This window comes from Streptopelia decaocto (assembly GCF_964273445.1).
Source record: "Streptopelia decaocto genome assembly, chromosome: 6".
Classification (NCBI taxonomy): Eukaryota; Metazoa; Chordata; class Aves; order Columbiformes; family Columbidae; genus Streptopelia; species Streptopelia decaocto.
In genome coordinates this window covers 18802981-18825554 of record NC_138660.1, presented here as the reverse complement: position 1 = coordinate 18825554, position 22574 = coordinate 18802981, and the positions used below count along the sequence as shown (strand labels likewise).

The 22574-nt window shown below is 44.2% G+C and overlaps 1 protein-coding gene across 1 annotated transcript in view; it reads left to right on the top strand.

The window, feature by feature from the left end:
- The window catches only part of SGPP2 (sphingosine-1-phosphate phosphatase 2), a gene marked incomplete at both ends in the record, with an annotated part of 32960 nt that overhangs the window by 901 nt on the left and 9485 nt on the right, over window positions 1-22574 (top strand). The window contains one exon of the mRNA XM_082056163.1: window positions 11014-11172. Coding sequence (XP_081912289.1) covers window positions 11014-11172 — 159 coding nt within the window. The remainder of the gene's footprint in view (window positions 1-11013; window positions 11173-22574) is intronic.

Here is a 22574-nt window from a genome sequence, read left to right as displayed (position 1 = left end):
GTTGGATGACCTGCTTTTTCTCTTACTGCAATGACTTGAATTCATTAGCACATCACTTTATGGTGCCTTTTGGAAAAGGAGGTGTGATAATGGTTTTCCACGCTCCAGCTGCACGATAAACGTGGGCCACCTGTGAACACCAAGACTTCTGCAACCTGCCAAGAGATGCAAAAAAACAAATGTAGATCTTCCTTATACCAAAATACATACTCATTGCACTGTTGCTAAACGAACTGGGGTGGCCATGATGTATCTGCAAAGAAGTGGATTTAAGAGTCTAATATGCAAGGCAAAGTCCTTGGCCATAAACTTTCTATGGATAGTGGTGTTTTCTTGCTCTTAGCTTCAGGCATTTGCAGAAAGGTGCTTCAGCACTACCCCTGCATGGCACTCCTGGTGACTTTGGGTGGCTCTGTGTTCAGGTTGAGTATCCATTCCTGGAGCTCGGGGCTTTCAAAGTCTGTATTATTGGGACAGAAGGTTTCTATAAGGTAATAACTTTTACATAACTTTGTCTTTACTGCCACAGTCCAGTCGTCTTAAAGGATTTCAGGTTCTGCTGTGTAAATTCTTGGACAATCAGCAGGTTTGTTGGTTTTTCTCCTTTTCCTAGATGCTTTATCATTTCTTGAGATCTACCTTTCTGCCTTTGAAAGAGTACAGTTCATATTTACTCTGTAGTTATACCTTAACTGTCAGAACTGCTCCGGACTGGTGTGATGTTTACAAACTGCCTGATCATGTTCAGTGATTGTACAGTTCTTGTTCGTGCCTTAGGTGAGGAGGTGAATAACCAGGATAACAGCAAGGTGATGGTAACAGAAGTGGAAAAGGTGGGTAAAAACTGCATGTTCATCTTGGATGTATTGCAGTCCCCCAAAATGTAGCTAATTACTGGTAAGACAGAGATGACAGTGTGTGATGGGCTCTCTGGTAATTTGAAGTAGACTTGCTCTAGAGCTTGAGTCAAGGTCTCCCTTCTGTGGCGTTTCTTTGCAATTGATTTTTGCATCAGCCTCAGAGTCTTACTTTTCCTTTTTAAATAATATTACTGGCTTACTTGGTTTCATATTTCCCTTTCCACGCAGCAGTAAGTTGACAGTAGCTGAGGCAGGTTCAGCAGGTGAGACAAACCCTTGTGGGCCCGTGAGCACCACTAGGAGAGCTGGCAACAAGGCATTTCTGCCTCAACTGCTGATGCTTTGTCCTTCTAGAGAACATAGCTGAACTTTTGGAACTTCCTCAGTTTGGAGCTGCAGCTGGAGAAACATGAGATCCAGTTTCTTATTTCAATGGGTTCATTGAACAAGGCTCATGTTCCTCAACACCACTCCTGCTGCTCTGGTGCTGAGTGTTCAGCTACCCTACCCAGTCTAGTGGCCGAGGGAGCTTTCTTGTCTTGCATGTGTCCAATTTTAAGGGATGTCATTGGGCTATATGGACAAGACTGTTCCATCAGATAATTTTTGGCCAGGTCTATGAGTGATGGTCTTTTAGAAGATGACAGTGCAGTCGCATCCAAGATTGAAGCAGGGGCCCCACTGGGAGCCTGTGTTGTTATGCTGATGATCAGATACTTCATGATTCGGTGCTTCCCGGCTCACAGCCTGAGTCATCTTTTTGGAGGCTGCTGGACTTCATAATGAGGAGATGTCAGGATCTTAGGATTAATTCCAGTACTTGGAGGTGAGCCACCTACTGTTTTATAATTCTGCTGAATGTCTTAGCCATTAGTTCAGATATCAACCAGAAGAATAAAAGCTCAGCTGCTGCCATTTTTCTCCTTTGAGTCTATGGAGAACAGGGGTAGATTTAATGGGCAAGGAGCCAGAGAAAATCTCTTCTCCCTGGAAGACTCCTTTGGACAGTCAGTTCTTCTACTTCTACAGTTCTTCTACAGTTCTTCTACTTCTTCATATACCTCATGTATATGCTCTGCACAGAATATTTATGGATCATCTGGGCAAAGGATGGTGGCTGTTGACTGCTATGGCAAGTAAATCCGAGGTCTAGAATGTACAGGTAGTGTTGTCTAAACCACAAGATTTGTTTTTAAAATGGCTATTCAAGTTCCTGCTTTATAGGGCTTCATGTCAGTCTAGTATAGTTAGCAGCAGCAGCTTATTTTTCCAAGGCAAACTGCTGTTGGTCTAAATTTAGAGGTACACAAATGGTTTAATATAGGGTTACATTGCTAATTTTTTACTATTCTATTGTATTACTAAATTTCTGAACATTTATTACTATATATACAAAAAAGTAAGTTTAATCCTTCCTTCTGAAGACAACTGGCTGTTGCCAACTATCACTACCAGAGTTCCCTGAGCCTGATAGTTCTGGTATGTACAAAGCTGTGTGGTCATTCTGTCACAGTAGACCAGGTTGTTATCCCTTGTGCAGCTAGCATGTAGTTATGCTAATCAGTTTAACTAGGTGCATTGCCTTCAGTGTTCCCTATTGACAATTCTCTGTCTGAAGGGAGAGTGTTGAGGCACTGTATTTTACAGGAGAAGATGTTGTCAGACACCTCCGTCACACCACAGGAGAGCGAAGACCGAATATTTGCGTGGGAAAGGGCTCAGAGGCATTAGCAGCGAGGAACCTGTTCCCTGACAAACATAGTGCCTGTAAGCCAGGGTATGTGGCAGGAAGCAGAAGACAGAATAAGCAAAGAAGTATAAGAGGTGTCTAGGGAGGAGAAGGGGGTATGTACAGCAGGGTGGCTGTGATGCCAACGCCACCCCTACCTGTGAGGTGAATAGTGAAGTGGCACAGATTGCAGCTTTAAATCTTGCGAGCATCTCCCAAACCATGCCAGCAGCGCTACGCTGAGCAGTGCTGGTGTGTGGAGGCTGCTGTGATGCCACAGGGGTTTCAGCCACAGAGTCACTCCTTCAGTGGTGTCAGAGATCCTGGCCTTGAAGCAGCAGCAGCACAGATCCTTGAAGTAGCGCTTGTTGGCAACATTGGGTTGTCTGTTGGTCTACTTGTGTGTTTCCCCATCAGAAACAGCTGACATTGGTATGGCCTGCACTAATTGCAGCTAATAATGAGGCAGCAAGTGAATTGACAACATTGTATCTATGGCTTGCATCCCCAGGGGCTGGGTGGCTTCTGAGGTGTCCTCCAACTTGCCTCTCTATAGCCATGGCTGCAATTTGAGCACCATGTGCCATACAATCTCCAGTGGTCTCTGCTTTCCAGGAGCACATCTACCTAGGACTTGCATATTTGCCACAATACTTAACCCAAAGCCTTATTTGGCACTACCATAGAAAAGTGCTCTTTGACTTGAATCTTGGAACTATCTGCTGGGGAGTCACTTCTCCCTGTGCTGGTGTCTGATTGTAACATTAAAAAAATAACAATTTAGTTGTCCAAAAATAGTATGGTGTTACTCTGCTCATTTATCTTACAGAAGCCTTGCTGCTCTGTGCCTCTCAAAATAGACCTCTGCTGTGGAACCAACCTTTGTGCAGTAGCAGGCTGACTGGATTCATGATGCTGCTGGGTAGAAATGTGTGACTAATCTATGAAGTTAAATTTCCAGGCTATAGTCGATTTCTAAAGCCAAGTGTTAAGATGAGAACAAGCTTTTTGCTCTGAAAAGAAACATAACAGTGAAGTCCTGGTTCTCCATGGTCATTTGGCCATTCCTGCATGCTTCTGTTTGGTTTGGTGAGGCTTCTGTTGATGAATAACCATCAGCTGGGAGCTCCTCAAACCTGGTGTTCTGGGGGAAAGTGAGTTGAGGGGCTTCCCACTTCTCCAGATCTCTGGAGAGCAGCCTGGATATCTAGCAGCCATACAGGCCCTAGTAACGCTCTGATTCATGTGTTTTGGCAGGAAGACAAAAATAAGAGGTGGTGGTGCTTGCAGGGAGCTGGTGTGTGGGCAGGGTGGCCATCTAATGCTGTGCAATTTGAAAACCGTTGTTGTGTGATGCATCCTCCTATCCAAAAACACTTTTAGTAACACTCATCCTTTGGAGATGTGAAATACGATTGAATTTCAGAGGGTTTATTTTTTTTTTTTTTAATCTTAATTTTGAAGCTGGAGTCCCTGTTCTTCTGAGTTGTCTCTAATTTAATTCTTTCTCTGGTTCTTAACTCATGTTTCACCCTTCTCTGTCCATAGCTACCTAACCCTTAAAATAACTTCCTCAAACACTTTTAGACATAGGTTCTGTGGTGCACCTTACAAAATTGCAATCTAATTCTCAAGAATTAAAATGCAATTAAATAAACCTCTTTCCCCACTGTAAAACAGGGAGGAAGGAAGCCTTTTCCTTCTGCCCTTCCCTCTCCTGCCTTGTTATTTCCTTATTGCACAAACCAGTCCATTCTTCCTGGCATGTAGGAAGACGCTGAAGTGCATGGGCTGAAACATCATTCTAATACCATGAGACCACTGTGTGAAGATTTTGCCTTTTTATTAGCAACTAGCACAAACTCCGAAGGGATTAATGTAGGAATCATGGATGTCAACTCTTCAGGCATCTGCTAAGGAAGGAACACATGAATTTTGATGGCCTGTGCCAAGAACAACACCTTTTGATGGAAAGTGATGGGTACGAAGGCTCTTCAGAATAGGTTTCATAGCCACATGGAAATAACTATCTGGAAATGTGAGAGAGGCATACTGCCTGTGAGATGAATGTAGGATGAGCTGCAAGTAGGTCGGAGGACAAGAACAGAAATTGAATAGTCAAGTCGAAGTTATGGTTAAACTGACTTCTATCCAATAGGTGCAGATAGCTATTGAACAACCAGGTGTAATAAACTAATCAACTACAGAATGGGAAATTATGAGCTTGGTAGCACTTTCATGGACGGGAAAATTGGTTAGAGGAGATCATGGGCTGGGCATGGTTCAGTGGTGTCATGCTATTCTGTAAACGACCTGCAAAGTGAATGGAATTGTACAGTACTATTCCTTCAGCATTACTGTGCCATGTCTGATCTTCAGGCATGTAATTCAAGACAGACATTTAAGTGCTGTGTCTGGAAAATGCCAAATACCTTCTACAAGAAACATCAGGTGATTAAGCAGTGGAGGAGCAGACAGTTATGTCCTTTTTGAATGCTTGTAACAAGCTTCTCCCATGTCAGCCTTCAGAGGAAGGAAACTGTTTGTTCCTTGTCTGCAGTAGGTAAGAAAATAGTCACAGGTTTAAATTCCAGTAAGAAAGTTTCAGGCTAGGTGTCAGGAGAGCAAAGCACTCGGAGGTCACCTGGAGCAAGCAGTGGAGCCTCCACCACCGGCATCGGTAAGGACAGGTTAAACAAATGTCTGTCAGAGCGATGGGAGCGTGAGCCACCCATCCTTGGTGGACAAGCTGGACTAGCCTTCGGTTAGACTGCCTTTTGTGAAACACAAGGCTGTCCTTTCAGCTGACTACAGGTATGGTCCTTCACCAGCAATTTCAGTCTCGTTAGCAGCAGTTCCTCTGTGTTTCTGGGAGAGACTTATGGGCTTTTCTTTTTTCTTAATTAAGGAGGCTTTCTTTTAGGAAGCCAACATAGTACATTTTTCTTTCATTGATTCTTGCTATTAATTGCCTAAAGAAGTGCTCTGTCAACTCTAGTCTTATTTTATTCCACTTTATATTTAAATGACTTGGCAGATTCTGTTATATCTACTTGTGCTCCTTCAACAGAAGGAAGGAGGGCTAATTATGTTACTTCAAGAGCAATATACAGAAATCTAACCTATAATTCAGTCTACCTCCAGATTATTAGTCAGAGTGGAAGGGACAATAATCTGAAGATTGAAAAATGAAATCTTCAGGGATAACTGAGGTCTCTTAACTGTCCTAGCTGTGGCGTGCTGGGCGTGTTTTGGTCATGCAGATGTGTGTGTCTGTCTCAGCTGAACTTCCTTTGCAGTCTGAAGGGGAAAATTTGGATGAAGATGCACTGATGTAAGATGTGATGAATGTATGAGGCATCGGCTGGGTGAGCACTGCTGGGAGTGCTGGACCTTTCCCCTTTTCCTCTTTCCCACTTGACTGGTCTCAACCTGTGGTCCTGCAAATCTCAACGCCTTTCAGCCCAACAGCTTCGAGCCATCCCTGGTGCTTCTGGTTGTGTGACACCATTCTGCTATGGTACCTTGCTGAGAGCTTTACTTAATGGCCTTTTCTGGTGCTTTGAATGAATTAAGAAACTACAAAAAGCTACCAGAAGTCTGCCTGACTTTTAGACGTGCTGCTTGTTCTTTGCCTGACACCACTGAAAGTACTGTGATTGCTTGACCTGAAGCTTGCATGTTGTAACTTCTCCTGCAGTGAGTGACTTGCTTCTGCATCAAATGATGATTCAAGGCCATGTCCCTCCTCATGATGCCATTAGTGCATGCCACTGTAAACACTTGCACAACAGCTGCGAGTTGAATGTTGCCTGTTTGTGTACTAGTTAGCAAGACCTTTCTACCAATAGCAGAGCTGGTCAGAACTTGAGGGCATTGAAGGAGGGTTTTCCCATGATTTCTGTTTGCCTCCATCCCCAAATCGCTCAGGTTTCAGTTAGCTTTAGGTGTCTCTCCAACAACAAGGAGACTATGGAAACCTCGACAATTCTTGTTAACTGGCTGCATCACATTCTGTAGAGGGTAAGAAAGAATGACTCGATTAAAAGCACTCGAACAGAGCAAGATCTTCACAGACATGAGTTTGGTTAGTTGAGTTTTTCATGCCTTGGCATTCCTTGTGTGCATTTTGTGGGCTTTGTGTGCCACTGCCCTCCTCTCTGCTGTCTGACATCTGGGAAATTTCTTCCTTATGTCTGCATCCCTCCTTCTCTGCCTCCTCCCTCCCCTTCCCACCGGTCCTGTGCCCCCAGCCCTTCCTGCGAGGGGCCACACCAGGATCTCTCCCTGTGGCACAGCCCCCTTTTCCTGCCCACACTGTTCTTCCACCTCATAGCGATGAGTTTCCAGTGTTGGTGCTATCAGGGGAAGTGAACATTTAGCTGCTGGAGATGTTACCAGCTGCTCCCAGCTGCTTGTTGGATCTTCAAACACTCTGAAATTGTTTGTCACTTAGCTATGCAGGTGGATCAAAGAGCTGAAGTCTTCAATATAATGGGTTTTGCTTTCTTTTATTTTCCAAAATCTGATCATTGATACCTAATTTTTGGCGGTGACCTGATAGGTTGTTTTTTTAATCAGGTGCAGTTAATAAACATAGAAGTGATATAAAACTGATTGCCTATACAGAGTACTGCAAAACTGAAGCATGTTCATCCCACCGGTTATACTGCACACAGTACTGCACTGCAGACTGAATTGTTGGATTTATGTTGTCTCTGTGTACAGCAGACACAGACACCTGGTCTTTGGCTTCTCTAATTTTTCTGCCTTTTTGCAGCATTAAAAAAAAGTACCCTTAAATGAGAAGTATTGTAAAGTATCGACTAGGGGCTTTGGGAGGGAAATTCTGAACTTCTGAAAGGCAGTTCTGGTGGAAGGGAAGCAATGTAATTACTTTGGGAACTTTAATTAAATGTGCATGTCTCCTGAAGGATTCAAAGTAATTGAGAGCTGAGAACAGAATGTTGGTTAATGGTATCTCTGGGTCAGGCACTGAGCCTTAGACGCCTGATGCTGCAAAGCTGCTCTCCAGAGACAGGGTGGGGAAAGCTGCTGTCTCTAGTGCCCTGATGAGAGACGTCCTACTGAAATTGGAAGGAGAGTTGTATCTTTATATGGCTTGTGTTTTTCCTCTTTTGTGGGCTATATCTCTGCCTTAAAATACATTTTAAAACCATTACAGTTGTGGTTCAGCTGCTATTCCATTACTGCAGCTATAAAGGACATATATTCTTACATATGTACTGTATAACATTATGGATTCCTGCTCTACTGTGTCATTGTGTGTTAGTGTCTCCCAAGAGTCACCATGATGGTGATGTGGTCTGCTCTGCTGGTCCTGCCATTAATGCTCCATAGAGAGGATTTGGGGATGCTCCTGTGCTCGGGGGCAGGTTGGGTGGGTGCTGCAGCAGCGCTGGGGCTGCACTCAGACCCCTGGGCATGTGTGGGACAGCACCTGCTGTGGGTGACCCGCCAGTGAGCAGAGATTGAGAGACTAGGCTGACCTACAACAGCTATCTTCTGTGCCAGTACTTCAGGTGAGTATTTAACTTATGGAGACTCACATGAATCTGTGTCTTGTAACTTAACCAGTTAAATTTTTTCACAATAGATATTTTATACTTTGTGAGAAGAGTAATTTGTGTGATATTACATGTCTTCTCTGTTTGCGAAAGTGATGTCTTATTACACCTTGCATCTGAAATGTTCTTAAACTTCTGACTTTTTCTACAGCCTTAATAACTGCCCATTAAAAGCCCTCTGATCCAGACCAAATAGTGACGGAGGGGCTGACTCACTGAAAGTGCTTCAGAAGTTGTGGAAAGCACCAGGTCAATCCAGTACATTAAATATAAACGAGGCTAAAGATTGGACTTGTTTAAAAGTAGAGATTGAATAAACTTCTGAGAGTGTTAAAACATGCTAAATGTTTGCACAAACAATTATAACAGCTTTTTCCTGCACTGGGGTTAGAACGAGAAGAGAAAGGGAAGGCACTCACAAAGCACAGTAGCTTTTGTTTCTGCAGAAATAATAGATAGAAATAGTAAACATGAGCTAACTGCTGGGCTCCAGCATCACCATGGATAGCCGAACATGGACCTCTCATGGGCCAGGGGCTGAAGGTGCACGGAGTGGGCTTTCTGTACTCACAAAGCTTTAGGATCACAGTGATTGAAAACATCTCTTTTTTAATTAATGTACAGTATGTGAAATCAAGCAGAGCGATTCTGTGATGCCTTACATGCCTAACAGGTGGTTGTTACTGTTGTGTGTCACAGGTGTGATGTTTGTCCCCTGCCTCACACATTGGGCTGTCCACGACTGCTGCTGTAGTGTTTAAAAAAAATTGTTAAAACAAACAAACTTAAACAAGTGAGGGGTGATTTCTGACAGAAAGGAAAAGAAGAAAGAAAAAGGTTTTAAAAATCATGCGTAAGGACTTGGCCTTGTGTTCTGCCTGGAAATATTCTTTAACTCGAGATTTCTTTTAGAAACTGTTTTTTTTTCTTTTTTTTTTCCTACAAAACAGCTTACTGGAATTAGAAAGTTTTATCCCTCATCCCACAATGCTCTAAAGCACATGAATACATAATTACTAATACATTGGAGATTGATGCTTAATTGAGGAGCTAGCAATGCCAGAAGAGAGGTTTCTCTGGGGCCATGTAAGTGTGGCCAAATACCGTTTCAGGAGCTCAGAGAGAAGCATCAGAGCTGTTAATTGCATGGGGGGTGTTTCCTAATGGGTGTATGAGACACTTGGGCTGATTGCTCTGTCGTTCAGCCAGCCATAGCATCCTGCTGGATTATTTTAGAGGGACACCAGTGCCTCATCTGAGACCTCTGTTACTAATACATGGGGGACACTCCTGTGACCCAAGCATTTCAAAACCATTGACTTATCTTTTTTGTTTATTGATGCAAAAAATCAGTGTAAATAAGTTGGGGGATTTTTTGTTTTGTGTTTTTTTTCCATGATATGTGAATGGAAGCAACTTCTTTCCATCTTGCTTTTGTTGTCTTCATGCAGTTTGCCTCATCTCCATATTGAAAGCAGATTAAGGGTCTGTAAATTCTAATTGCTTTTACAATGAGTCACAATTGCATGTCTAGACTCCTTTCTCACTAGGATGTAGGATGACAATTTCTCACTGGTAGATGAGGTGTACAGTCAACTTGAAGCATAGTAGTTTTCCTCTTAGAAGAGTTTTAGGAGCTTATGTCAAAGCTGTATCTTAATGTGTCTCTACTGAAGCCTTCATGATCCCTTCTCAGCTCTCATCTTTAGGAAGTTCTTTCATCTCATATTTACACCACCAATTTCCATTTTTGTTTATTTTCTTTTTGAAAAGTTGGAGAGAGTCTAGATTGGCTCCCTTGCTCCTGTCCCCAAATCAAAAATCCTCTTCATGTGTATCTCTTTTTTTTCAGAAGGGTACAGGCATTTATATAAAATGTGAATGACTTGCATGTTTATTGCTCCTGCTAATGGGGTGAAAGGCTTCTTAGTGGAGTACTAGTCCAAAACAGCAACAACAGCAAACCTAGCCACCAGTGACCAAAGTCATGGCCTTAATATATACGCTGTTGTGTGGCTTACCAGCTTGGGCAGGCTGCGTGCAACCTTTTAGAAGATCTAGCTGCCAAATACAGAGAAATGTGAAATCTATCATCTAATAAAAGGTATAAAGTAAGTCTCAAGCAGTGTCACCTGATGCTGTTTGCAATATATCTGCTGGCGATGTTCAAAGGAATAGCCTGGTTGTTGTTACTTAAAGACGCCGAAGTGACAATTTGGTGGTGACAGGGGCAGCTCTTCTCCCTGCCTGCTCGCAGCCTTGTTTCCCCAGACCAGCTCCTGCTGCTGCGGTTCCTGAGCCCTCTCCCACCCAGGGGCATCCCACCAGGGGACACAGGAGATGCTGTGTCCAGTGGCACCTGACAGCAAATTTCAGGGACTAGCAGAGTAAACTTAGCCTGCTATAAGGAGGTGAATTTTAAATGGCATGGTTCAGTAATTGCAGTTTACTTTTTTCATTTCAAAACACATTTCCAGAAAAAGCAATGGTGACTCTCTTTATACACAGATGTAGAAACTTCAGAATTAATGCATCAGTAGCCTTTTATGAAATATACTTTATTTCCCTGGACGAAAGATTGATCTGATATCTTGCAAAACTTTGCCACTGTGACTGCTACCCTTAATTAGCTAGAATAGATTCCTGATCTGCACGAAATGTAGTTGAGCTGTCACTGTAGTCTTCATTTCAGTATAAAAATTGAACTTCTTTTCTTGACACCTGTTCCAAGAAATTATCTGGTTTAAGGGCTGGGAACCGTAACAGTTAAAATATTTTAAATGTTTGATATGGTTTGTTGATTCACTGAAACTTTCTAAAACCCTCTCATTTCCAGGCTTGGTCACAGAAATATATTGTGAAGAACTACTTCTACTACTACTTGTTCAAGTTTTCAGCTGCTTTGGGTGAAGAAATTTTTTATATCACTTTCCTTCCCTTTATCTACTGGAACATCGATCACTCTGTGTCTAGAAGGATGATAATTGTTTGGTCTGTAAGTATTTCCATGACTTATTTAAATGTGTACATTCTGTAACTGTAGACAATATTTAAGAATAGCTCTTCAAAGAAACAATCCTTTTGAACATTACAAAGCCAAAGTTATTTGTATGTGCAGCTCATGTCAGGCAGCAGAGGCATTGCGACACGGAGGGAGGAGGTGAGATGCATTAGCTGACACAGCACATCTATTCATCTGTTACATCTTGGACTGACTAATTTTTTTTAGCCCAATAACTAATTGAGCTGCTTTTGTGGGGTTTGCACAGAACAGCTGGGAAAACACTTCCTTCCCAATATGTCACGGTATTTTAAGGATAATTTTTCATTGCTTTAGGAAATCTTTCTCTTGCCCTGATTTCTTCTGCATAACCTGGTCATATAGTTTTGGTTTGGTTGAAATTAGTATAAACCTAGCAGGAAGGGGATGCACAGGGTGCTTATGCAGTCACGTGAGGGGGGAAAAAACATTAGGGAAAAGCAATGGTTTTTGTTACTACAGGAGCATTCTCAAATTAATAGACTTCAGCATTACAGCCTTCACAGATGTGGCTTGAGGCATCCAGAATAACATACTTCTGTTCTGGCACGGAAAACCCGTAGATAACCAGGCACTTTAATCCAGGGTGGCTGTTGTATTGTCACTGCCATTGCTCATCTTGGTATTGATCAGATCTTTGCTGCCCAAATAAGACCATTTTAGAACAAAGAAAGGAGTCAGGAAGCATCTCTGGCAGATGACAGAACCTAGAGGTTTAGCTGTCAGTCTACATTGATTTAAGAAATCGAAGCTTGGTAAAAACTTGGATGTGATATCTATTAGCTTTGTTTCTTTCCAGTGAAGCTTGGAAGCTAAGTCAGTCTCCTTGACTTAGTCAGTTCTGGTTAATAATATTCTGTCTTTTGTCCAAATAATATGATGAGAAATAATAAAAACAACTTGAATTGGGTCATACATTTCAAATGCACCCGTTCTTGGACAGAAGGCATCAGTTGTTCTGTGCCAGTAACCCTAGTCAATAAATTTTAGAGGGAGAACATGAAAAGTAACTTGTAGATGAAATTTAAAAGTAGGTGGACACTGTATAATTGGAGTTGGGTTTTGTCCAGGAGTAGAAGTGCTGCTTCTGGAGATGTGCCACAGAAGATGATAATTGGTAGTCGCTGCCTTCTGGGTTTGCATATTGCTCAAAAAAATGGCTCTTTAGAGCTCCTTATATGCCTTTCTGCAGACTGGCCTTTACCTTGCAAGGTGTCCATCTGAGTACTGGCCAGATTTAGGCTAGTTTAATGAGAGTATTCAATCATGTGATATTAGGATTATTAATATTTTATTAATATTATTTTCCAGTTACTGAGGGAGTTGTGGAGTTGCCTTTTTTACTGAAAAGGGGAAAAGGAGAATCTGTTTTAAATACACAGGCCTGTGACAATCTGTAGTTTTAAAAGCATTTTAATTGCATGTAATTTCGAAATAGCTAAAAACGTCTGTGCAGGCTCTGTGTTAATGTTATGGCAAGCTCAGCTGGGTGGCTTATTTGCTGATGATGAGACTGTGAACAGGAATAAGCATTTATGGTGCTGTAAGTGTTGTTGTCTTAAGACACCTTGGTCATGTATGCAACAGCAGAATAGTCTTAGCTGCATGGGAAATGGCAGGGTGTTCAATGTGATAAAGCTCTGATTTTAACTTACTGGAAGGTTTTGGGTGATAACACTGGAGGGACCCCTGTCTGGTGACAAGGGGATGAGGAGGAGTGCAGATCTGTGGGCTATCTGCAATTCAGAGTTCTAAAGAAGTTCTGTTTCTGCACGAATGGTGATGTGGGGCTGAGAACAGCTGTGTTAGATGAAAGTAAAAATCCAGGCAGCCCACGAGTGTCTGACAACATCTGCCAGCAGGAGAGGCTGGGAAGAGAGCATGGAGGAGCAAGTTCAGCACAGTCTGTCTACAGAGGCTCTTATGCAGCTGCGGAGGGGAGCTGGTATCAAACAGTGAGCCCGAAGGAGAAGGTGGTAGTGGTTCTCTCTGACACTATTTGGGATGAGGGAAGGTTTTCAGTGAAGCTCTTCAGCAGGGAGAGAGCCGGGGATCAGCAATGACCTTTTCCTGAGCCCAGTGCAGAGCACAGGGCTCCGATGGGAACAGGCGCAGGTGAAGCGTCGTCAGGCATGGTGTGATGAGGGACTGAGACCCCTGTGAGGGATGTGTGGGCTTCCCCTTGGGTGGTGGAGAGGCAGAAGTGATACTGAGTGTGGGATTTCATGCCTCGTGCTACTGGGGACTTAAACCTGTGAGTTTCTGCTGCAAACTGGAAATGACAGAGTTGAGGTTCTAGAATGAATCAGGGGAACTTCTTCCCTTAAAAATTAAAGCAGTATTAGTGCTATTTACAAGGTCCTCCTGCCATCTTATCTGTAAGAGTTTATGTGGAGCCAGTCACCCGCATTTGGGAAAGATAAATTCAAACTGGAGCAAGGCCAGGGATGATTAGGGACCAGGCTCTTTTCTTAGCAGAGACTGAAAGCTTAGATAAGTACCTAACAAAATGAAGTCTGAATGAAAACGAGGCTGCTGTAAACACCAGGGGAAGGAAGGCACTTAAAATAAAAATACACTCACAAGAAGAAACATGCATAAGACATTTGTAAATAAGCTAGGTTAAAGCCAAAGGTTGTGAAATAGCTCTAGAAGGAGCAGTAAGAAAAATTACAGAGAGTTTATTTCAGCAGCAGCAGAGGAGTGGGCTTCGTGCCCTGGGAGGTCTTTTCCAGCTCTGAGTCTCCAAAACCAGCGGCACGTGGTTTTCTATTTAGCTGGATGGCTCTGGGAAATGCTGGCTCTGGTCACATCCAGGTGCTTTGGGAGCTTAAAACAGCACATTGTGCTTCCGTGGTGCCTTTCCCCTGTGGATTTGCATGTAGGCTTTATCTTTTCCTTTCAGCTAGACAAGGGAAATAACTGCCTGAAACCCCCAAGCATGATGCTGTGGCTCAGTGTCAAGAGTACCTTAGTGTCTTCACTTCCTTTCTTCAGCTCTTTGAAGTAAACATTCCTGAGTCTACAGAGACAAGGCTTTGATGCCTGTGACTCTTGCTACTTCAACCAGGAAGTACCGAGATGAAAAATAACTTCACATGAACCAGCTCCCAAATGTACTTTAAATTTACTGCACATCTCGGCTTGAGAGGTTAAAGCTCAGTTTGGTTGGTTTTTTTTTGTTTTGTTTTGTTTGTTTTTTAACCTATGTACCCCTTCAGGGTTGAAAGCTTTATTTTGGTGTGCAATTTCAGTAGTAAGGTAGAGACCTGGGAAAAAAAACAGTTACAGTTTCTGCTTGCTATCCAGCATGGTTGGAATTCTTTTTTTCTTGTTATTTTTTTCAGGGTGCATGGATGTAAAATATATCCACACCTCTTTTGAGCCTATAAAGCTTCAGTTTATACAATATAAATAAGAGCTGACCAGCGTGGACTTTGTCGGGGTAGGTGTGGAAGCTGCTGGTGTGTGAGAGCGGTGAGCTGGTGACTGGGTGAAGGCGGCATTGCTGGGGGCCGGCAGAGTGGGAGTGCTGGGGATACCAGGGGGGCTGTGCCCCTCCGGGCTCCTCGGGCAGCACTGGGCACAGGTGTCTTTGACTCTGAGAAAGTCCTGGGTCTAAATCCATGGCCATTTAGTTTCCCTCCTTGTCTTTCAGAGGAACAGTTTTCCAAAGGCTGTTACTCGGGAATGGTGAACTCTGAGTAACCAGGAGTTTAATAACCAGCAGGAATTTACCCACAGCCATGATGCTGCTGATGTTACTTGTGGCAATTGAATCCCTGGCTGCTGCTTTGAAAACATATGCTGCAGCAAAGTGTGGGTTTATTGTTTCTTTTGTGTTTGGTAGTTTTTGTGCTTTTGCAACATTTCACCAAAACATTTTTGTGCTCTTGCAACATTTCGCCAAAACAAGCTTGGAACAGCTGATAAACATTGTCAGTGGAAAGTCAAACTCTTCAAAGTGCCATATATTACAATGCATCCGAACATATAAGACTGTATTCAGATATGTAAGTAACTACAAAATGTCAGAATACAAAAATAAATTGTCCATAAAAAAAAAGACATGTGCAAGATGATGAAGTGTTTACTGAAAGAGAATTTTGTATGTGCTGGTAGCTATGCTCTACTCTTGAAGAAAAAGTGTCAGTGAAGCTTTCATAACTGAGACACTGTATAAAGGTAAACACCGTGTATCTGATGTCAGTTCAAGACTGCTAAATTTCAGTTAGAATAATTTAAAGTGAAGTTTAAATTGGAAGCCTTTTGTATATCACTAGAAATACAACAGGTAATGGCTTCCCAATTTTAGGTATTAGATGATAAACCAGATCAATATGACAGTTTTTCCTGCTACCAGGACATTGTGGCCCCCAATTTCTCTTATTTAAACATCTCGCAAGATAGTAAGATATCTTATAGATTTGGCTGAAGACTTCTTCTAAAAACAGGGTGAAAGTCCTAGGATGTTGGTTGGTTGTATTTCTGAAGGCACAAGGTTTTCTTGATCTTCTTGTTCTGGTTTTGTTTTTCTGAAGTCTGTCTTGAGAAAGCCAAAGGCCTCCGCCCTGTACGTATAGATGCATGTTTTAAGAAGCTGTCTATGCTGTCTCTTCCCTCCTCCCATGCCCTGCTGCCCTTGCATTGACACACACGTGGCACTGCTTGTGGTGGGCTGCAGACCTGCCTCCTGGATGTGCTGCAGACCTGTGCCTCTTGGATGTGCTGCCCACATTGTGGCCAAGACAACTTGAATGAGTGATTGAGCATCCCACCAGCTCCACGCAAGCTTGAATGTCCCCTTGCACCTGACCAAATCCTTGGCAAACATGTTGTGAAGTTCTGGTGCAGCTAACACAAGATTGGTGTATTTTCTGGAAAACAATAACCATGTTGGAGATGGCAGATCCTTGAGCTCCCTGAGCCAGCTGCCCTCTTGCTAAGGTGCATGTGCATTGAGGAGGTGTCCAGCCTCATGGTCACCATTGTCATCTCTGTATGCGGAGAGCAGTTGTGTTACTTGGGGTGGTGATGGAGAGCAGGATGTGATTGGAGGGTGGGTGGAGGTGCCTGGGTTTCTGCGGGACTTCCTCCACCTGGGCTGCCCTCATGATAGAAAGGCCAGCAGTGCTGCTCTGTGACTTCATGGTTATTTCCCTGATGATAAACCTTAGTTCTTGGCACCGCCTTGCGGGTAGGAGAAGCATCTCTAGAAGAACATACTCTTCCTCACTCTGTTCCTCTTTCACTGTGAACCAAGTGGTGCTTGAGGGGCACTGTTGCAGTGTTTATCTATTCACTTAAGCCTTGGCTGAGGGATGCTTAGAATAGAAGCTGTAAACAGTGCAGACTGCGTGCTTGGTTCAATTTCTTTATGGTTAATCAAAGTCACACCTGCCTTGACAACCAAGAAAAATAGCTGGCACTTTCAGGATACAGCCTTTGCTTCTGCTTGACTAATCTTCTGCAAATGCCAGTTTATTAATAGTGCATTCTTTTTGTTTGTCTTTTTTTTTCTTCCCTCATTCCAGTGTTCCTGATGTGCTCTGTCACTCCTATCAGCACACAGTGGTTATGATAAAAAACAAAGTAACACCATTTTCGAGCTGTAAATTTATTTTCTGGGAAGATGACACATACTATTGCAGGGAAACGTTTCTGGAGACAGGTTATAGAGTTTCTGTTTTGGAGCCAAAACAGAAGATTCAAAGTCAGGCTGCCACAGCACAAGTCTCAGGGAAGAAGCTGGCAATGCTATTTGGCCCCACGTCTTCTCTAGAATTTCATCTTGTCCTTTTAATAGATCAATAGTACTGATGGGAGAGCTCCAAAATCAGAAGTTGAAAATCAATATGGTCTGGTTCACCTTTGTTAGCTGAAATATTACAGAGTGCAAAAAGAATTGTTCCTCCCAAGCTCCACAGGCCTGTGGGTTGGTGGGGTATCTGTGCCCGTGCAGAGGCTGTGGCAGGGGACAGGTGACTGGCTGCGAGGAGGACATGTCACACACAGCACATCTGCAGCACAGGGCCTGTTTCCTAAAACCTGCCAGGTCCAAGGTCTGTGCAGCTGCCGTGTAAATGTTCCAAAGGGTAAACTGTGCCTTGAGGCACCGGTCCCGTGCCTCTGCATACGGAGCTGGCTCAGCTATGTTTTTCCATGTGCCTTCATATGTATCTGCACCGTGGTGGTAAACCTGTGTGCAGCTCTTTTGTTTCCTGCCGTGGAAGTGCTGCTCACAATGACTGCAAAAGTAGTGAGGGAAAACCACTGAAATGCCAGGCAACACCTGCAGGTGAACAAAACCACTTCTTATATTATTGAAGCAATACTGGAGTTCTGCAAATGCCAGGGAGCCACATCACTTTATGGGACTCTGATGCCCACAGGGATGGAAACAGCTCCTCACCTCAGAGGGAACCACTGCAGATATTGGGACAAAAGTGTTGGTACCTGGACCTATGTGGATTCCACTGCTTTGAGTTTGATTCATCAGTGTTCACTAAAGCAAGACCTATTAAAACACAAAGACAGATTAGTCTTGTTTACCCCAGTGCCTCAGGTGAGGATGTATTTTTGGAGATGGATCGTATGTATGACTCAGAGGAAACACTCTGAAAAAGGCTATTGTGCTGCTATAGCAACTGCTAATTGTATTCATGTAGTAAAATGTAATGCTGTTGACCCATAGTGGCAATAAAGCTTTGCCTTCACCTGAAGAAAAGGCCGTGAAGAATTGCTATTGCCCTCACACAGCCCAGGCTGCCCCAGTAGTACTCGTGTGCACCAGAGTTTGAGGGAAGTCTTGTTTTTAAGTTGCTTGCAGCAGTACAGAAAAACCCTTTGAGAAGGGAACAAGTGTGTACAACTGTACAACAGAGAAGAAGTCTTTACAGAAGTAATGCTTAGAAGCTTCTTGCATTTGTTGTAAGGATTTAATTCTGAAGACCTCAGATTCATCTACATAGCACTGGAAATTCAGAAATTCACAAACGGAATAATGGTGTTGTGAACCGGGGGTTAGAACTGTGTGTCAGGGTGGCTGCCTTGGCCCACGTGTTCAGGTTATGAATGCAGCTCCGGTGCAGTCTGTGCTGCGTGGCGTTCCCAGCTGGTGCAGCAGCACCCAGCAGCGCAGGCACAGGAGAGGCTGGATCAACTCTGAATGGATCAGAGGAGCCACACGCTGGATTTCATTCATGGATCAGTAAGCCCAGCTGCTTACTGCTTCACCATGGAGCAGAACAAGACATGGGTGATATATTCCCTTGCAGGGCAGAAGCCCTTGGGAAGACAAGCCTGCCTCACCTAGCCCTGAGCTCTCCTCTGCCTGCAAATGCATCTCACAGGTTCAGCTGCATAAATGAAGCTCCTGGTTTGTGTTTCACAGAGGCAGAACTGTGGCAGGGACACGGGAGCTGTGCAGCACACAGCAACACAGCCAGGAGCTGCTGGGGCTGGCAGGGGCAGCCCTGCAGTGATGGGCCGTGTCTCTGTGGCTTTGGAAGAAGGGGTTTGGGCTATGTGTTTTACTTCCCATCTCTCTAGCTGGTGCTGCCATGTCACTGTCAAGTAATGCTGCAAATATTAGGGAGCTGAGTCTCCAGGTTAAAATAAATTCCTCATGCAGAGGTATTTATTAATGTTCAAATTTAAATTATTTATGCTGAAGATATCTGCAAACTGTTTTCCACCAGAACTGCGGAAAATTTGGTTGATCTGCATCACTCAGATGGAGTGGAAGAGAGCCTGTCCTAGAGATAAACACAGAAGAATAGCATTGAGAGCCATAACATAGCACTTAATCTGGGGAAGAAGCAAACAGAACAATAAAGCATGAAGAAATTATTTGCTTCAAGGTTTCTCTTCATTGTCATTCCTACATGACTGCAAACAGTGTCTGCTCAGTCAGTGTTCAAGGGTCTGTTGGTCCCTTTTCTTTCCAACATTCAGCTCTGGCCCTGGACACCCATCAGGTGGAAAAGTCCAGAAACATATAAGGACTTTTGGAATGGGTTTTATTCAAACCTTCCATTAGTATGGCTTGAGCCTAGCCTCTCCTTCCTCACGAAATCTTCCCAGTCCTCATGCAGAAAGGGGAGCTGTGTGCAGCCCAGGGGATCACCCTTCCTTAAACTTGAAATGCATCAACTTGCTGCCAATCGGGGGCTATAGGCTGATGCACTCCTGGGTCAAGCCTTAAACTACCCTTCCTTGTTTGTCCAAAGTCATTGTGAATGTGCTGTTTGGCTTACCCAGGACAGGCTGAAAATCACAGCAAAATCACCTAGTCCTGTGATCTCGGCTTTGCAACCTAAGCAATCCTACTTCGTTTGTTGGTCTGGACTGGGGATAATTTCTGCCCATTCTAAATTTAGTTCCAGGGCCATCAAAGATTTTTGGCACTGCACAAAGAGGTAATTCAACTGTAGGTGAGGCTTAGCTCAGTGTTGATCTTTAGCCCCAAGCTCATCTCTTTGTCTCCCTTCTTTCTAGTGCTCTTATCGTTCACAATGTTTGTTACAGTGGTTTTCTCATTTGATGGACTGAAAAAAGCTAATAGCAGGCCAAGACTTTCAGACTACTTGCTTTCTTTCCCAGAACCGATAGAGAGTAAATGCAACATGACAGGGAAATAAGGTCAGGAAATAATGAAATGTGGCTTAAGAGAGAGTATGCCACTTAACCAAGGCAGATACCTACTATCCTCAGAGGACAAGAGCCTCAGTCGAGTGCAGTTCAGATATATCCTGCAATTAAATATAATTCTCTAAGTGTGTTTCTGTGTAACACTTGTCATGTTGTGACTGCATCCACGGTGGTCTCCTGCATGTATTGTTGTTGGTTGGGTTGGTTTGGTGTTTTATTACTATTTGTGGCTGAGCTCTGCAAGTCTGTGCCTGGCATGCTGGCAGGGGTATGGCCCTCAGTCACCTGCTGTGTGACGGTCCTCAGCAGCACTGGCTGATGCTCCAGGCTGGGGAGGGATGCACAGCTCCCAGCTGGAGCTCTGCCTGCCCTGCTCCGTGCCGCAGGGCCATGTCCCCGGGGAGGGGACCCCTCTGCCAGCCACAGGCAGGTCTGGCAGGAGCTCTGGGCTGCCTGCTTGGCCGTGCTGGGAGTCCTGTGCTCCTCCAGCCGCTGTCAGCAGCATATGGGGAGGCATCAAATCAGAGCAACACCTTTGCTGGGCAGCTTTTAGCAATGGTGCACTTGTCATCTTTCACCTTGTAGGGGAAGCCTGCCATTCAGGTGATCGGGTACGTTTTAACTGCTCCCACAACTGCTGTTTCTGCCACATAATGCAGGACATTGTGTGCAAAACCCCGTGTATGCTACCCAGATAAGCTAAAGGCAAAGGTCTGGTGCTTCAGAGATCCATGCTTAGGCTGAACATATTCTGTACTCATCTTCATATGTTATGGAGGTTGTCTCGCCTCTCATTGCTGTACAAGGCCATACAATATGTGTTTTTTAAAAATAGAAAGGTCAGGATTTAATCTGGAATGCAAGGAAGGAAGGTGGTGTGAGGATGCCTGGTGTTTTTGCTTACCCAGACCACCTCCAGCACTCAACCTGTTTTTTACCATCAGAGAAGTCCTAGCAGAGCCTTCATTTCAAAGATGACTCATTTCCTGTTCTGTAATACTCTTACGTATGAGTGCTAATAATACTTCTACAAGTGGAAGTCGTTATTATAGAGGACTGCTGATATACTGGCTCATCCTACCTTGCTTCTCTGATGCTATCACAAATAGTAGCCTCTATGGTTTATGTTCTGTCAGAGAGAGTAACTTTGCTTTCAATCCTGGAATTTAATTAACTTCCAAAGATGTGCCTACATCCGCTTGGAAACTGGTGGCATTAACCGAATAAACCCATGCGGTGGTTTCTTTAAGACACTTGTTCCCTGAGCTTTTGTTTGCTGTGCACAGGGCAGGGTATGTGCTGGCTGCCCTATGCCCTGGCTATCAGGGGGAACTGGGAGCAGCCAGGCGTGCCACAGGTGGTGCCCATAATAAGGTGGTAATGTGATTCATGTGACAGGGGATAAAGGATGCAAAGGCAGCAGCAGTTGCTTTTCCAGGCTCTGGTGCTGGCTGGAAGCCCAGCACTCCCCACAGCATGTGCTTTGCTGTAGAGAGGGGGGATGAAGAAATGTGATGTTTTGGCTTTTACCTGGTCCTGATTTGTGAATCCTGAACCCTGGCATCTTTCTTTTAATATGAAACCATTTTTTAAATGGCTGGTGGGAGACAGAGGGATGCAATGTGGCTGGTGACAAATGTGGCAGCAGATTATCATGTTGCTGTTCTGGCATATGGCTAACACCAGCATGGGAAGGATGTTATTTTAAGACCCTGCTTTGTGGTGGAAGTGTGAGAAGCAGAACAGTGAGCCGTCTCGCACAGCAACTGAGCTTTCATGGCAGATGTCAGTTAACCTGATTTCTGTATTTAAGAAAGAAAAGAAAGAAGGTTTGCTTGCTTTGTTTTGTAGAGCTTGCTTTGCTTATGTCTGGCTGCACTATCCAAAGGGAGGTGATAGGAAGCAAATACATCCTTCAGGAACAGTCTGAGTGATTGTTGTTCACATCCTTCTCACTGTGGATGCTGAGAGACCGTTGTCTTTGTGAAGAGGGTGCTGGGGAGCAGAGCATGGCAGCACAGCGGCTGCCCTGGGTGCTGCTGAACAGGCTGCACCTCTTGGGGATGCTGGCTGGCTTCGCCTCTTGCCTGTTTCCCATTACTACTGCTTTCAGTGACCTGAGAATGCAACAATTCCCCCCAAAATCACCACATTGTAGTGCTCAGTAGCTAATGAACGGAGCCCTTGCTTAAACCTCTGGTGTCCCAAGCAGTGTGCAAAAGCTCTTCGTTGTTAGGGAACAAGGCAAGAGAACTGGTACTTTATGTCACCCCAGTTTTCTCCTTGCTGCCTCCCTGAGGATGCCAGGGTTGTTATCTAACAGCCACACGGATGGTCTGTCTCTCTGGGGTTCCTGCAGCACTTTGTGCGGTGGTTGGAGTGGGAGCTGCTGGGAATGGGGGTGCTGGTGCTGCCCTCGGAGAGCTGCTGCCCGGAGCTGGGAGGGACATGGCTAGGCAAGGCAGTCATTTGAAGGTGGTGATGGAAAAATTTCTCTTATACGTGTTCGCTCTGCAGGAGAGGGGTTGTAAGGGATGGGGAGGAAACTTAAACTTCTCTAGCATAGGGTGGGAGCCAGCTGTCCCTCTCACGCCATCCTGTATTGATGCATCTTGTCAGTGAACCCTCCTTTTGGCCCCACTTCTGATCAGGTTACGACATGGTGCAGTAAAACCACCACTTCTTTCACTGTCTGGGATAATGGA